The sequence below is a fragment of the Thamnophis sirtalis genome, unplaced genomic scaffold (genome assembly GCF_051295495.1).
Source record: "Thamnophis sirtalis isolate CommonGarterSnake01/CBP01778 unplaced genomic scaffold, rThaSir2_p1.2 scaffold_8, whole genome shotgun sequence".
Classification (NCBI taxonomy): Eukaryota; Metazoa; Chordata; class Lepidosauria; order Squamata; family Natricidae; genus Thamnophis; species Thamnophis sirtalis.
Window position 1 is genome coordinate 31311264 of NW_028261388.1, and position 17142 is coordinate 31328405.

The 17142-nt window shown below is 39.8% G+C and overlaps 1 protein-coding gene across 3 annotated transcripts in view; it reads left to right on the plus strand.

The window, feature by feature from the left end:
- The first annotated feature begins 265 nt into the window (after positions 1-265).
- The window catches only part of ST3GAL6 (ST3 beta-galactoside alpha-2,3-sialyltransferase 6), a 61978-nt gene continuing 45101 nt past the window's right edge, over positions 266-17142 (plus strand). For 2 of the 3 annotated variants that reach the window (XM_087721371.1, XM_087721373.1), the window contains exons 1-3: positions 266-397; positions 6834-6873; positions 11744-11930. In XM_087721371.1, coding sequence (XP_087577497.1) covers positions 6856-6873; positions 11744-11930 — 205 coding nt within the window. In that variant the 5' untranslated portion in view covers positions 266-397; positions 6834-6855. The remainder of the gene's footprint in view (positions 398-6833; positions 6874-11743; positions 11931-17142) is intronic. The other variant, XM_087721372.1, reaches the window with a different exon arrangement.

The following is a 17142-nucleotide window of genomic DNA, read 5'->3' on the forward strand; positions in this document are numbered from 1 at the left end:
CAGGGTGCAGATAAATTGTTCCTCCTCAGCAGCACAATCATACTGGTTCTCAAGGTGAAATTTATTATTCTGAGTAATTAATAGAGCTAAATTTATTAATGGTTTGGCTGTTTTTAGGCTGTTGTTAAGGCTTCTCCAGCCTTTTAATGATATCAGCCTAGTGTGTTCTGACAAGGCACTGAAAGAGTTAATTAACTTTCCTCTTCTGGTTCATTAGACAGCTGTGTTGCTGTGAGTTGGATAAGTTGTTTATTTAAATCTTTCCATTGCAGAGGCTCTGTTGATAAGTGATCTTGAAGTTGTCTGAGTGGGGGATTTTACTTTTGTGTGCTAAAGTAACAACATCTTTATTCCTGCACTGCATTAAAAGTGGACTGACTTCCGCAGAATGGAAAGCGTGAGTTGGGAAGTTTTCATTTTAAAGAGCATGCTGAGGGTTACAGATTGTTTAGGACTAGGCTGTAAATGTCCCTAGGAGGAAGCCATTTTATCTTTTGTAAGTCCATCCAAGGGTGGGTTCTGGCAGGCACTACTGCCAGTTCACTCGTGTGCATGCATGTGCAGGGCAATTAAAATAGTTCTGTGCATGTGCAGAACCAAAAAAACAAAATGGAGAACTGGTTCAGGGGCATGGCAGGCCTGGGTCACTGCCGTTTCCAGCGACTCAGGCCACCAAACCACTACCGGTTCAGCCGAACTGGTCCAAACCAGTAGAACCCACCACTGAGTCCATCAGTTGTCTTTCACAATGTAGTAGCTGGTTTAAGGTGTGGGTGATGTATTTTTTTTAGACCCCCATCTGCTTCTGTTTATCATTTAGGATTTGCAGAATTATCTTACTGGCTTTGTAAGAGACAAACGCCTTTTACAAACTTCTTGCTTTTCTCTGTACTTACTCCTTATGTTTGTTGCTGTCACTTTCCCTTAGCAGGCTGAATTCAGGGGGGGACAGTCTCCTTTCCTTTGCCACCGTTTGCAGGGCACAATTTAGATGCATCCCATGGATGGGGCTTTGCTTGTTTGCGCAGACCAGTTGCTGGCATGCTGCGGACTGGTGCCATTCCACAGACTGGGGCTTGCGGATCCCTGATGTAACTAACTGTGGAATGCCGCAAACAATTATAAATGCCAGCTGGTTGCCAAGTGCACCAAAAGTGGTCATCTGACTGCCATTGGAACTTCAGAACCTGGTCATAAGTACCCCTAGGAAGATCTGTTATAACTTTGACCAGTTGCTAAGTGACTGGTTGTAAGTTTTAATGTTTATTAGTGAATATATTCAAAATAATATTTTGATATGACTTATTATTAAGTTTTTTATAATTTTCATAATTATTCATTTTAAAAAATGTACAAAACACACATCATAGGACACAGAACAAGCTTTTAAAAACTTCAGAAGAATAAAAATGTTATTTTACTTAAAAATGCATAGAAATCGGTGAATTAGCTAGGACTCCCAAGATCTAAGTCACTTGGTTTTATCATCCTGTGAGCTTAGGCCGTCATATCTGGGTTGCAAATACTTTGATAACCACTGGATGGCAGCAAATTATGTTACCCACATGATTTTCTTAGCTCCTCCATTAGGATTTTTATAATAGCAGTCTTAGTAAAACTGATCCCCACCCCACCTGCCCCCAAGATTGCAACTATCCATTCCTTACTACTTCTCTGGAACAGTGTTCTCAGCCCTTCCGGCTCTATGGAATGCCCACCCACTGCTTGTGCGAATGGAGTTTTGCATGCTTATCCACTGCTTGCGTGGCCCAGTTTCCAACAGTCTGTGGATCACTCCCAGTCCACAGACCTGGGGTTGGGGACCCCTGCTCTAAAATAAGCATTTTATCAGCATAATAACCAAGTTTAATATACATTAAGTCATGCTATTGTGGGAAGTTATCATCCAGCCCTCTCCCAGAAAAAATGAAATATCCTAGGAAATATTGAAAAGGCAGAATGTTTCTCTGGATGTGAAAAGAAAGAAACATGTTTTAAAAGACAAAATAGTTTCCTGTAGCTTCCTGCCCACCCCCACTTTGTCAATAGGCCCATTAAGACTAGCCAGGCTAGCCCACTTTACATAATAAAGACTTCAGCAGCAGCTACAGAAAGGCATGATAATAATTGGCCTTTTACTCAACTCTCCACATGGCATCTGAGAACTCATACCTGGATTCAAAACAGCCTAGAGAGTAGCCCCCTGCATGGCCCCATGGGAGTCTGACAACCAATCAGAATACATTTCTTACACAGGAACAGGAAACACAGAAGTGTTAAACAGGGTATAAAAAGCCTAGCAAACCCCTCCTTCAGCCCTTCTCTTCTTCTCCAACTACATCAAAACATGTGATCACCTTTTCTGTTCAGGGCTCAAGCCATGTGGCCCTGTCCAACAATAAACCATCTTTCCAAGCAGCCTCCATGTCTTTTCCCCACTTGGAGCTGAACCCAGAAGGACATTTCTTTCAACACTGTCACTTAACATTTAGCATCATTTAGTTACTTGGTTCAGGAATAAATTCAAGCAAAATCTTGACAAGACCTTTTGCCACAGGCATGATGGTTTTTGGCATAAATACATTGTTCTGTAATCGGTATTGTGTTTCTTGATTACTTACTTTACAGAGCTATTCAGTATACTTTGAACATACAGAACTTGATATTGACTTATTAATTTGTTATTGAGCTAACAAAGAGTATAAAAAGTGTGTAACAGCAAACATTTGCTCAATGGGACAACTTTTTTTTAACTTACTTTGTGCTACTACAAACTGTTAACATATAATATACAAATATTGTTAGTTTTTTCAAAATCTAAGAAACTAGTTTGGACAAAACTCAGCAACACTTTTTTGTGTGGCTGTTGATAAAAATAGGATTGCCAACATGATTGCCAATGTTCAATGACAGATATAGCACAAGAAGAAGTTGGTTGTTTGGCTCAGATTCTTTCAATTAAATATTAACTTTTTAAAATAATTTTTCGAATACTATATTGTGGAATCCCAGGTTAAATAATGAAGTAAACAAATATTTAAATGCTACCATGAAAAAGTTTGCATACAGAGTACTTGAGGTAAAGTAGAACTCACATGATTTTCTTAGATGTACATAGGTGAAACTTGAAAAATTAGAATATCATGCAAAAGTTCATTTATTTCAGTAATGCAACTTAAAAGGTGAAACCAATATATGAGATAAGACTCATTACATGCAAAGCAAGATAGTTCAAGCGGTGATTTGTCATAATTCTGATGATTATGGCTTACAGCTCATGAAAACCACAATCTCAGAAAATTAGAATATTACATGCAATCAATAAAGCAAGGATTGTACATAGAACAATATCGGACCTCTGAAAAGTATAAGCATGCATATGTACTCAGTACTTGGTTTGGGCCCCTTTTGTAGCAATTACTGTCTCAAAGTGGCGTGGCATGGAAGCTATCAGCCTGTGGCACTGCTGAGGTGTTATGGAAGACCAGGATGCTTCAATAGCGGCCTTCAGCTTTTCTGCATTGTTCGGTCTCATGCCTCTCATCTTTCTCTTGAAAATGCCCCATAGATTCATTATGGGGTTCAGGTCAGGTGAGTTTGCTGGCCAATCAAGCACAGTAATCCCACAGTCATTGAACCAGATTTTGGTGTTTTGGGCAGTGTGGGCAGCTGGAAAATGAAGTCAGCATCCCCATAAAGCTCGTCTGCGGAAAGAAGTGCTCCAAAATCTCCTGGTAGAGGCTGCGTTGACCCTGGTCTTAATGAAGCACAGTGGTACCAAAGTCCTGTTGCTCAGTGGTCCAAAGTCCTCTTTTCTGATGAGAGCAACTTTTGCGAAAAGCACTAAAACCTGGCTCAATGACCGTGGCATTACTGTGCTTGATTGGCCAACAAACTCGCCTGACCTGAACTCCATAGAGAATCTATGGGGCATTGCCAAGAGAGAGATGAGAGACATGAGACCGAACAATGCAGAAGAGCTGAAGGCCGCTATTGAAGCATCCTGGTCTTCCATAACACCTCAGCAGTGCCACAGGCTGATAGCGGCTTGAACTATCTTGCTTTGCATGCATTGAGTCTTCTCTCATATATTAGTTTCACCTTTTAAGTTGCATTAATGAACTTTTGCACGATATTCTAATTTTTTGAGTTTCACCTGTACTTTTCCTGCCCTCTATTGTGAAATCTCTGACTGTGGCAAAACCTTCATTAAAAAGTACATTTGGATAATACCTTCATGCCTTGGGCCAATAACATTATATGGCTGAATTCACACATCCCATTATGGTTTAACTTCAGTTGAAAATGTGAAATAAGTCACGCATCAATGGATATCCTTGGCCGATTGTCAACTGTGACTATTAATCTATGAGGATAAGATACACGACTTTGAATTTTTAGCTTAACCTTCCTCCTTTTTAGGATTTGGTTCATAATCACAGTCATCTGTTGTTGTTGTTGTTGCTGAATTGTGTTGGGCTTCTCTTGTCTTTTTAAAAACTTTTGTTCACAGGATTAGTGCCAGTGCTGTGTATAGGGTCAAACAAGGATTGGACAAAATAGTAACAGGGACAGAAGAAAAAATGATCACAAAAATTGCCTTTTAAAATTCAAAATGGAGGATGAAACTGTGAATGAAACAATTTTGGCTATAATATAGAATTGGAGCATGAGAAAAATTGTGGGGAAAAAAATATAAATTGACGTTGTCGGCCTCATATAAGGAAAATGTCTATACAATGTTTACCCCCAGAGAGATTGACCAAAATGTTTTTCGAAAGACCTCCAAATTGCTGGAAATGCAACCTTCAACAAGGGACCTTTTATCACATGTGGTGGACTTGTTCCAAAGCTAAGGAATTTTGGACAAAAATTCAAAAATGGTTGAAGGAAGTGACGGAACAAAAAATTGACATAAAGCCTGAGCTGTTTCTTTTGGAAATAATAAAAGTAAATATAAGCAAAGAAATTCAATATATTATGTTTCATATAATTACTGCAGACAGACTCTCATTTGCCCAAAACTGGAAACAAAAACCCATCCCTTCAAATGCAGAAATCATAAAAAAGGTGCTAGAATGCACAGAAATGGTTAAATTAATGATAGAACTAAGGGATAGAGAGGAAACAGAGTATTATAATATATAGAATAGGTGGTATAATTGGCTCAAAAAGAGAAGTAAAATTAAAATTATTCTGCTGACAGATATCAGAGCAATATTATCGCTTTGATAGAAGAACAACATTACCTCTGCAGAAATAAGACTCAGCTGTTACTATACTGTGAAGGGCTGGATATTTTGAGAGCAAAAGTGGTACTTGCTGTTAGGAATAACGGTGGAACAGGACTGCTACCTTTCTGTCCATGTTGTATATTTTCTAAATATATCTGCTCGGTTGCTTATGACAGAATGTCAAACTGCATCTTAGATTTATGAGTAGATCATGCCAATATTTATATATTTGGGAAGCTATTTTTAAAAGACTATGAAAAAGCATCATAAGCTTCTATAATGAACCCAAGATCAAAGCCCTGTACCAAATAATACATTGGTTTAACATTTTTTTAAAAAAATAGTAATCCTTCACTAAATACATTTTCAGCTGTGGGAAGTTATCATCCAGCTCTCTCCCAGAAAAATGAAATATCCTAGGAAATATTGAAAAGGCAGAATATTTCTCTGAAAAGAAAGAAACATGTTTTAAAAGACAGAATATTTGCCTGTAGCTTCTTGCCCATCCCCACTGTTAATGGGCCATTAAGAAGGCCAAGCTAGTCCCTTTTACATAAAAAAGACTTCTCCACTACAATCCCAGGGGGAATGGGAGTAAAGGCATGATAATATTGGCCCTTAACTGACCACATGGCATCTAAGAACTCAACCAAATCTGGATTCAAAACACAGCCTAGAGAGTAGTCCCTGCATGGCCCCATGGGAATCTGACAACCAATCAGAATACATTTCTTACACAGGAACAGGAAACAGAGAGGTGGGACTAAACAGTAATAAAAAGCCTAGCAAGCCCCTCCCTCAGCCCTTCTCTTCTTCTCCACCAACATTGAAGCATGTGATCACCTTTTCTATTCAGGGCTCAAGCCATGTGGTCCTGTCCACCAATAAACCATCTTTCCAAGCAGCCTCCATGTCTCCAGTGTCTTTTCCCCCACTTGGAGCCGAACCCAGAAGGACATTTCTTTCATCACAGCAAACACAGGAAGCTCTGTAAAGCCAGGCAGTAAACTTATGAAAATATTGATAAGCAACATTTTGGCATCCGGTCAAGTGACATTTTAAAATGTCTTCATTATAGTTAATACATAATCTTGTCTGGGCCTGGTGGTTTGTATTTTTAACAATCCTGTTTTAAAATATATACATCTTAAATTTAACTATTGTATGCCAGCCAGAAACACTTTTTATAAGATGGTGGCTATATTAATTTGCCAAACAAACAAAAACCTATTGCAAATAAGGATTTGCTCCAAGTATCATGAAACCATATAACCAAGGATATAAACAAATTGAAGATTCTGTATTGTCACTTGGATCAGTTTGCTTTTTTTCTAGTTTATAAAGGTCATACTTGGACAGTGAAACAGAATGCCTGCAGTTCTCTAACAACTGCATAATAATTTCTATTTGCTTGTAATGGTAAAAAAAACAGCATATAGAATAGGAAGAGAGAGACAGGAAAGAAAAGAAAGATAACCATAAATTAGCAAGAAAGATATATATCAGTTTTGATTTTTTAATGTTAACACACTATAATTAATGTCATGAGGTTTATTTTTATTTTATTTATGTCTTTTTTCCTTTTTCTTTGACTAATAGGTCCAGAATTTCTTCTCTTCTGATGGAGCTAAAGCTAAAAGTAGGTCCCATTTCCTATTTTTTTATTCTTATGAAATTCTAATTAATGAATTCCCTCAACTAGAAATAAAGTCAAACTCAAAGTTTACCAATAGCACATTATATCCAAATAAAAACGGTGTATACTGTAAGAATAGACACATTGCCTCTGATTTAAAAGTTTTATTTTATTCATTTTTCATTTTGGTGAAGATATACCGGTGTACTGCTCTAGTAAATGGTACATAAAAAAATACAGCTCTGGCATAGAATCATAAAAAGCACAGCACCTGGTAAAACAGCAGTTATCAGGTTTAGCAACTAGGTAGTCCTCAACTTAAAACCAGTCAGTTGGCAACTATTTGAAGATACAACAGGCACCCCCAAAAGGGACTTACCATGCAGAATTGGAATTCCAGCATTTACCTTCCCCTTGAGGTAATATATGACTGCATTTTGGTATCCGGATCACATTTATGGCCTTTTGGAGCCCATGGCCACGGTTTATATTTCTTCAGAAATTGCCATTTACTTCTGGTTTCGGGGGGTGAGGGGAATGCCAGAGAGAACAACGGGTTCATTTAACGACCTTGGTGTTCATTAGCAACGACCACAAAAAAGATCATAAAATTGGTCATGGTCATATGATGATCCAGTTTATGACCTCAGTTAAGGGGTCAACTATGGTCATAAATTGAGGGTACTAGTATAACCCAAAAGCCTAATAGGATGGTGGACCCCTAAAAGAAGTGGGGCCCTTTCACTTCTTTTCTAAAAAATAACAAAGAAGGAGCCATTCTAACATGGGAAGAAAAGTGCTCCATACAGCTAGAATATAATTAACATCTTGCAGGGAAGCAATCAGAAGCATCCCAATCTGGACTGAGCAAATGGTCCTGAAGGCAGCAAGACCTGGGCTATAGATTTTATATGATTAAAATTAAATTAAAATTAAATTTGAAACCTATTGGCAAGTAATGGTGTTTTTGGATAGTGTTCTGCTAAATCATTTCTAACATGTCTTCTAACTTGTTAAAACGCAGGCAACTGCCTTTTGAACCAACTATTTTTTAGTATCCTCAAAAGGCAACCCTGGATAGGCACCATTACGGTAATAATATGAAGCTCCTATACAGTGTAACCAGTAATGGTTTCCTCTTATCTTCGCTACTGGTTCAGAACCGGGAGCATGTGCGTACTTGCTCGCTTCGCTTGCGGCGCTTCTGCGCATGCGCAGAGCGTTCGTGATGATGTCTGGGTGGGTGGGTGGGCGGAGCCTCCCACTGCTGCTGCTACTGGTTCGCCCAAACTGGGGCAAATCAGCAGAATACCACCTCTGAGTGTAATCCAGGTTGTGTCAGGAGTTGCTTTTCTTAGCATTATTCTACTCCTCTGGTTCAACCACCAAAGGAAAGTGCTGTAAAAATATTCTGATAAAAAGCAAAGGGAAGCAATAAATCTTACTTTAAGATCAGAGCAGTGGTGGGTTTCAAAATTTTTTAGAACTTCTTCTGTAGGTGTGGCCTGCTTTGTGAGAATGGCTTGCCAGCCACGTGACCGGGCGGGAGTGGCTTGCCAGCCATGTGACTGGGTAGGAATGGCTTAGCAGTCATGTGACTGGGTGAGCATGGCCAACTTATAAAATGTGGTGAAACTCACTTAACAACGCTCTTGCTTCGCAACCAAAATGTTGGCTCAGAAATTCTGGCATTTGAAGCACGCAAGTCTTAAAACTATCAAGTTACAAACCCTTGCACCCCTAACCCTTTAGGAAAAAAACCCCAGGGGTGTTCAAACTTGATAGCTTTAAGACTTGTGGACTTCAGAATTCCTCCTCCAATCATCTTGGCTCAGGAACTCTGGCATTGAAGTGTGCAAGTCTTAAAGCTGTCAAGTTACAAGACCCTTGCACCCCTAACCCTTTAGAACCCCCCCCCCCAGGAATGTTAAAACTTGACAGCTTTAAGACTTTGAGGTTTAGATAGGACTCTTAGAGGCAGCGGGGTGATTGGTGAGCCAGCCCATCAGTGAGCGGTACGCAGGCAAGCATGGTGTGGACGGGTGGGGGGAGGGAGCTGGAACTGGGTCTAAATGGCACAGTAGATTTGTGGAATGTCTTCTATAGGTTAGAACTGGCAGGGATTGCTATTGGGCAAAGGACACCATTCTCATCTCAAGTCACATTTCTTATACTTTCTTTTTTACTGACATACGCATTCCATCATTTCATTTCCTTGTTCTTCCCTACTTTCTTACTGACCGTCACTTTCTGTAAACACTTGTGTACATTTGAAGCTCTCAGCTATTTGTTACTTTCAGTTCGTCATTTCCTACCATCTCATTCTTCCTGCTTTAAATATATCTTTACAATTGCTTACTTTGCAGAAAATGCAGCATACAAGTCAGCACATTAGAAATATGTCTGGTACATTTTGCAATTATGTTAGTTTAAAACTTCGGTTCAATTAGGCCTGCAAGCGCACTCCTAGGCCTATTACCGGCAATTTTCCAATGGATATATTTCTCTTCTCACAAAGACCTGATCTGAATTCTTCCCCTCCCACCCTCAAATATTAAATGGAATTGTATTATAAGACAGATCTTTTAGTGGGACCTAAGTATCAGTATTATATATCATTTTTATATTCACGGAGGCCTTCAAAAATCAGTTCTGCATCCTTACAGTAGGCACCATACTTTTAAAAATAAAAATATTCATTTTTATTGCATTCAGTTTTGGTCGCCAAGATGTAGAAAATTTGTAGAGACTCTAGAAAGAGTGCAGAGAAGAGCAACAAAGATGATTAGGGGACTGGAAACTAAAATATATGAAGAACCGTTGCAGGAATTGGGTATGTCTAGTTTAATGAAAAGAAGAATTCAGGGAGACATGATAGCAGTGTCCCAATATCTCAGGGGTTGCCACAAAGAAGAGGGAGTCAAACTATTCTCCAAGGCACCTGAGAGTAGAACAAGAAGCAATGGGTGGAAACTAATCAAGGAGAGAAGCAACTTAGAACTGAGGAGAAATTTCCTGACAGCTAGAACAATTGATCAGTGGAAGAACTTGTCTCCAGAAGTTGTGAATGCCCCAACACTGGAATTCTAAGAAGATATTGGATAGCTATCTGTCTGAAACACTATAGGATTTCCTGCCTAGACAGGGGGTTGGACTAGAAGACCTCCAAGGTCCCTTCCAACTCTGCTATGGTATTTGTATCTAAGCCATTCTAGGTTTGGTCCCTCCAAGTCCCAAACCCCAAGAAAGTAAAGGACTGCTTCCCTCACCTTCCTATCCGACTCTCCTCGCCCACCTATCCCTCCCACCATCTCTACCCTTTTTGCTGCCCTGGACCCTGGGAATACAGATCACACCCAGGGAATCTGCAGCTTCCCCAGCCCAATACCAGCCAGGGGATCTTTGCAAAGGGGTTGCTCTTCCTTCTTTTTAGGAGTGGTGGTAGTGGAATGTGAAGGCCAGCATTGACTTGGAGCTTTTTATAAAGAGGCTGGCACCCTGCGGCTCTGGGTCTACGTTTTGCTCCCCCCCGCACACACACACACATACTGCAAAGCTCAACTCCAACCAAGTCCAGCCCAGCAGCCAGGATCAACAGTGAGATCAAGAAGACAGCAAAAGTCAGCTGGCGTGGTGGGGCACAAGGTGGCAGGTGGTCCAAAGGACTTAGATGGGACCGGAGGTAGATGAATACATGGGAAGAGTTGTAGCACCCCTGAAGTTGTAAATGCAGTCAAATGTTTATTTAATTTAAGGTTTATTTAATTTTAAATGTTTTATTTTATTTAAGGTCAGCCAGTTGGCTTTCATGGCTAAGGTGGAGCTAAAACTCATGATCTACCATTTTCTAGCCTGGTACCTTAACTTTAGAATCAAACTGGCTCTGATATGAAGTAAATGGTCTTATAAATCTTGTAACAAGAGAAAGGGAAGTGTGCCACAAGCCAATAAAAGTTGAACATTCTATGGCATTTATAGTTATTGACTTACCTTCTTGCAGCAAACAGCAAACAGCCTGATTAGCACAAGAAAAAAAAAACTGATTCTGCCTCCCAACAATTTGCCCATAGGGCCGGTTGTTTGCACTCCGGAGGCTTCAGGGAAGCTCCTGAAGTCTCCAGAGGGCCTCAAGTGGGGGGGGAGGTTGTTTTCGTCCTCCCCAGGCTCCTATAAAGCCTCTGGAGCCTTGGGAGGGCAAAAAATGGCCTCCAAAAAAAAAAAAAGGCTAAAGTCAGATGGCTAGTGCACACATGCGCGCTGGCCAACTGACAGGGCAATGCCTCATGTGCCCTGACAAATAGGTTCGCCATCCTGGCTATAGCCTATTGCAGCATCTGCAAGCCCCATTTTTCCCATTTGCTGCAAGGAGGTAAATTGCTGGGAGGCAGAGGCCAAAGGGTGGGGGACAGTAGGTGGGTGGGGCTACATTCAGTGTATAAGGTGCACCCAAATTTTCACCCTCTTTTAGGGGAAAATGGTGCGTCTTATACTCTGAAAAATACGGTATTATGTGCAGCCCAAATGAATTTTGTTTGATTTTGTGTTGGTATGCTATGTTACTAAGACATTATGATTTATATATTGTTCATATACATAGTGTACTTTATTGTATTTTGTTTAGTTTCTTTTCTCATTGTTTACCTATTTACTTGTAATATGCCCTAATGAACTTGATTAGTTGTGAGTCAATTACATTGCCATATTTTTACTATTATAGTATTAACTAACAATCCTTTTCACCATTGCCATCTAAAAAGAAATGATGAGATAAAGGTTTTTTCTAGAATTGTTTTTTCTAAGTTAAGGAGTAGCTACAGCATTGTATTTCATTTTTAATACGCATTGCCCTAACTATGTGTGATGCTTCCCACAGCAGCATTCAGTGTTGCGTGAGTGGTTTTTAGCTTTACCTCAATGGAAGGCAAGACACAATCGGTTGTGCTTCATGACCCGGAAATCAAGATTCATGTCCAAAGTTGGTGACAAGAAGATAATGTCTGCTAAATACAAGAATTGCCACTCACAGTATCGAAAGGCTAGGAATCGATATCAAAGGATGGGTGAGCAATCTTTAATTTAACTCATGTTATTCAGCATTTGAAACTAGGGGTTGTCTGCTGATGATTCAAGCGGTCTTTGAAAACATTTTCATCTTCTTGCTTTCCCTCTGTCAAAAGACCTAAAACTGGTGCTATGCATTTCAGAGATAAAAACTAACAGAGCTTAGCTATTTAATTGAGGTTGTTTATCAAACCTGTCTCCCTTTCCCATCATTGGAACAGGATTTCTCCCCCTCCTGATCCCAACTTATAGGCAATACAGCCTGTTTTACAACAAGCATGCTTTGAAGTTTTATTGATCTGTTGCTAAAGAGATGTTCTCTTTCAAGAAAAAAGTGGCAGACAAATAAGTACTTTTATCAAAAAGTGATCAGATTCATCACTTTCCTGCTTCCTTGTTAAATACAAATAATAGTTGATTTAGGAAAAGAATTCCATTGCCCCTACTCACAGTTATTTCTAACTGGCTTATTTTCCTTGGAATTTTGTAAGATAGAAATTTGAACAAAGAAACCTTGTTTCTGAATTACACATATTTTAAATAATTAATCCAGGGAGATAAATATGTTTATTTATAAGCTGAAACTCTTTATTAATCTATCCCAACTCAATTTGGTTCTGGGAACTGAATCCTTGTTCTAAATCTCTGCAAATAAGAGAGAATTGCCACGTCACTTTAGGATGTGATTATTTCAGGTGTCAGTGCCCACTGCAAGATGGGTGGGAGAACACAAGGCAGTGCGACTTTTCTTCCTTTTCCTTAAAATGAGCAAATTTAATTGTTCATCTGCCCCTCACTTCCTCTCACTCAAATTGGCTGATGAAGAAAGCTGTACAAATGTAACAAAAAAAGGCAACAGTAAAAAATATTGGGTTTCTGTCTGGATGGTCTCTTGTGACAAGCCGAAGACAGAGAGTGGAAGTGTGACCTTCCTCCCATATTTGGGCATACCAGGGGTTGTGACTTTAAATATATACCTCTCACCCTGGCTGGCTGATAAGGAGTCGAGCTTTGTAGCTCAATGGTTAACACATCTGCCTGAGAGGCAATAGAGCACAGGTTCGATTCCCAACAAGGGTGTGGCTAGCTGATGAGAGCTAAATAGCTTGAAATAGATCTATACTAGTCTCCCTTTATTTATTTATCAGCATAAATATAACATGTATGTATGTATGTATGTATATGTGTGTGTGTGTGTGTGTTATATATATATATATATACTTATATATATATAATCTTCTTACTTGTATTTTTTTAAAAATTTCTTGCATAATCATCTGCATGTCACTTCCTTTTCTTTTTCATGCTGAGCCATTTCTCCAGATAGTAAACAACTGTCACTATATAGAATCCAAGGCTTTTTTTATTTAATTCCAAACAAATTCACTGGAATCTTCTCTTTTTCAAGTCAAGGCTTTCTTTCCACTCCAGTCCAGCTACTGATAGTACCCCGGAGGAGCAAACCTGTATAAACAACCCATACTCATCCTGTTATCATTTTCACTGAACTAGCTCAGAAACCTGTTCAAAGAAAAAAAAAGTAAAACAATGTTTCCAAGCCTCCAAGCGGCAGTGATACTTCTTTTTCTCTACTTTTACTCCCCTCTTTATGTTCCAAACTTAAGGAGAAAAAGAGAAGTTCTTGAAAAAAATGCTATAGAGCATTGAAAAAAGAAAAAGAAAGAAAGTCTTAATCAATAAGTATTAAAGAAAAGAAAAATAGAAGAAGAAAAACAGTTCAGTTTAAAAAGTAAGAAGCGTTTGTAAAAATCCCATCAATAAAAAGATTAAAGAAAAATAACACACTAAGTTTGACTCAGGCTTAATCTCGCCACTTAACCTCTTCTGTCTTCAATTTTAACTTTACTTTTGATCTTTTTGGGTGTTCTCTTCTCTAATAGTAAAATTTATCTCACCAATTCGATACACTTTCTCTCCCGCTTTCCTTCCGTTCTGGAGCTGTCCCAACTTTCAGAAGCTTCAATGGCTGCTTCTCTGTGGCCGGAAAAAAGGGCTTCTCCTGGATCTACCAGGGACTTTGCGATGTCCCTGGGATTGGCAGGATATGCCCTTCTCTATCACCATCTTTATGGGATGGTGATTTATTATGTCTATGTGTCAACCAGAAACCATTTTCCTTTTTTTAAAAAGGACTATTAATTTCTTATGGATAAACTCAGAAATGTCACACTGATTATGGTCAGAAAACCTTTGAAATCTTGATTATTCTCCCAAGTTTGCAGTAGGCTGCTGCTATGAGTAGGTTTTTTTTGGGGGGGGGGGGAGTATTGTTATGTTCAGTTTTCTCTTTTTGATGTCTATGATTTGTTCCTTATTTTTTTAAAAATGTTCCTGTGTTTAAAGTATGAGCCATCCAGAACTGATTGGAGTTGGTAGCCCTACATAATGCAGATCTTTATACTGGGAAGCAGCAGTGCCCTTCTGCTCCCTCCCAGAGGAATGGTGGTGGGCAACAAAATCTGGCTAAATGCTGCCTGACATCACCTGCATAAGCATTCTCCAAGACCTGCCAACTGGAGCTTGGAGGGTGGGGAGGATGTGTGGAGTGGGGAGGACAACTCCAGTCTTGCCTTTCTAGTCTTTCTAGCTCTCAGAGATGTGAACCTAAGTAATAGATGATGTAAGGTCAACAGAGACCTCCATTTGTATGTGAACTCATTTTAGGTTCATCATGCATCCTCCTCTGACTACCAGGAACTGAGCTGTTGTCACCTCTTGTCCTTATCATCACGAAAATGCAGGAAAATATTTGTATGGCAAGATTTGTGATGATAAAAAAGAGGAGAAACACCACTTTAACAGCATGATAATTATAGATGACTCTAGGCTCCCTAGAGACTCTAGACCAGGGATGAGATGAGGACACATGATGAAAAATGGTTTGTTACATGTTTTTATGCCATAACCAATAAACATGAAGGTAAACCTGTAATTTTGCAGGCTTGTAATTCTGTCCTTTCAAGGCAGGCCGCAAGCTTCAGCTGCAAATAATAAATCAAATAAAGAGGAAAAAGAATCTAAATATAAACCTACTTGCTTAATTTTTATATTGTTAATTCAGGAATTACAACATTCATAAAACTGTAAGATTTGAAAAACAAACTTCTATGTGATCATCTTTTACACTATTCCTCTTTTTTTTCATATTTTAGCTTTGATTCACTTCTGGATTTATCAATGGTATAGACCCATGATGGTGAACCTATGGCACGCATGCCACAGGTTGCATGCGGAACCATATTTGCTGGCATGCCAGTTGTCAGCTCCAGTGTACATGCACGCACTGGGCAGCTGATTTTTGGCCTTCCGGAGAGCCTTCTGGAGGCTGGGGTGGGTGAAAAACAGGCCCAATAGCCAACCAGAACTTCTGGTTGGCCCGCTGGACTCATTTTTCGTCCTCCACAGCCTCCGGAGGCTTTCCTGAAGTTTGGGAAGTGTCAGGTGCTCCTTCGTTTAATAAGAAAGAAACCACTCAACTCCATGCTTTAGAATTAAGTGTACTTTTACTAATTACAAACGATGAGTAGCAAAGCAAAGCTGAGTCTGAGTAAAAAGGCACGAAAGTGATAGATATCATGTATAATTCAATCCCTCCCCTTGGCACCCCATTGCATAGTCCAATAATAATTCACCCAACAGTCAGGTGGGAGATGTCTTCAAAAAACATCATCAGGCTGGAATGCTGGACAGTTAGCCTTGGTGGGAAACTCCCTTCTTCCACATGCACAGATAGATGGTCAGGACAGCTCCTAATAACAATCCTCCAGTACATAATGATTCCCCTCCCAAATATCATGCCCCCCCTCCCCGTTTCAATGGCAGTCGAAAAACAGCAGCGAAGTAGAGGCTGACATCCGGCCCTCACTCAGAAAAGGACGGTCACACCTGCAGAAACGAAAGAACACAGACAAACAAACGAAAAACATGACACAGAAGAGAGAAAGGGGAATGGGAGAAGTTAGCAGTCCAGATAAAAATCAAGGCTTGTCAGGGTAAGTAGAATAGAACTTGCTGAGCAGACGAGGAGCTCGAACATGGGACTTGTCAACCCATTCAGTGTGCGATGGGGAAAATGTTTCCAAGCTATAAGGTATTGAACACAGTTCCTCCATTTACGAGAGTCCAAAATTTCTCGGACTTCAAAATGCTGCTCCCCCTGTGTGCTGTCCCAACAGTATATAGTTAATTTAAAAATTAGAAGCTGTCTCCTTTAAGCAGCTATCTCATGGGAAATGCAACTACCTTGTGGGAAATGTAGTCCCATAACATGTGACCACATCTGTGCTCCCTGATTGGGCAGTGGGGTATTTTGCCCGGGAAATTGTTTTATTACTGCTCACTCATTGAATCCCTGTCAGCACTAGCAGAAGCAGCTTTGTACCAGCAGCATGGGTTAGAGGAATTAATGTCTTTTTACACTACGTGAAGGGAAAGATCAGGGAAAGTCAGAAGAACCTCATTACTGAACTGTAAGTTTTGTTATTAAGGATTCCTGATAATAAACTTGATCTGAAAAATATTCCCAAGCGTGGAGTTAACTGGCTGCCCGAGCAGAACCTCATTGCCCGGAGCAGAACAGTAAAAAGACATTAAAAAATCCTTTAACCTCCTTTGTCTTCCTCTCTGAGCTCCGAAGAAAAAGTCAGTAGAAATCCTTCAACCTCCTCAGAGTGAAAAGGCTTTGAAGTTATTCCCCTCAAGTAAAAACAAAAACAAAACAAAAAAACCCCACAAACCTCCGTTTGCATTTGACTGAGAAAAGCTGCCAGGATTTCCTGCCCTTTTTGGAGCAAAGAGAAACAAAAGGCCGATTATCTCTCCTGAGGTGAAGGACTTTGTTGCAATTGAGAGAGTGTGTTAAAGGGAAATCAGGATTTGCATGATAAAGCAACCCCCATTTTCATTCCCAAAGCTAACAAAAAAAGAAGTTCTTTGTGTAATGAATGCCTCATGGAAAAATCTCCATGCAAACGAAATTTTCAGTAGAAAATTTGAGTAAGGAAGAAGCCAGCAGCCCAGAGCAGACCTCCTAACTCCTTTGACAATAAAGAGGCCAACTGATGCAAGCCTGCAGAAAGCCAAAGCACAGGCAGAGAAGGCAGCAGCAGAAGCAGAGAGTGCCAAAGTTAAGGCTCAACTGGAATACCTTCAGCGCAGGCAGGAAGCGAAAGAAAGACTAGTACGGGCCAA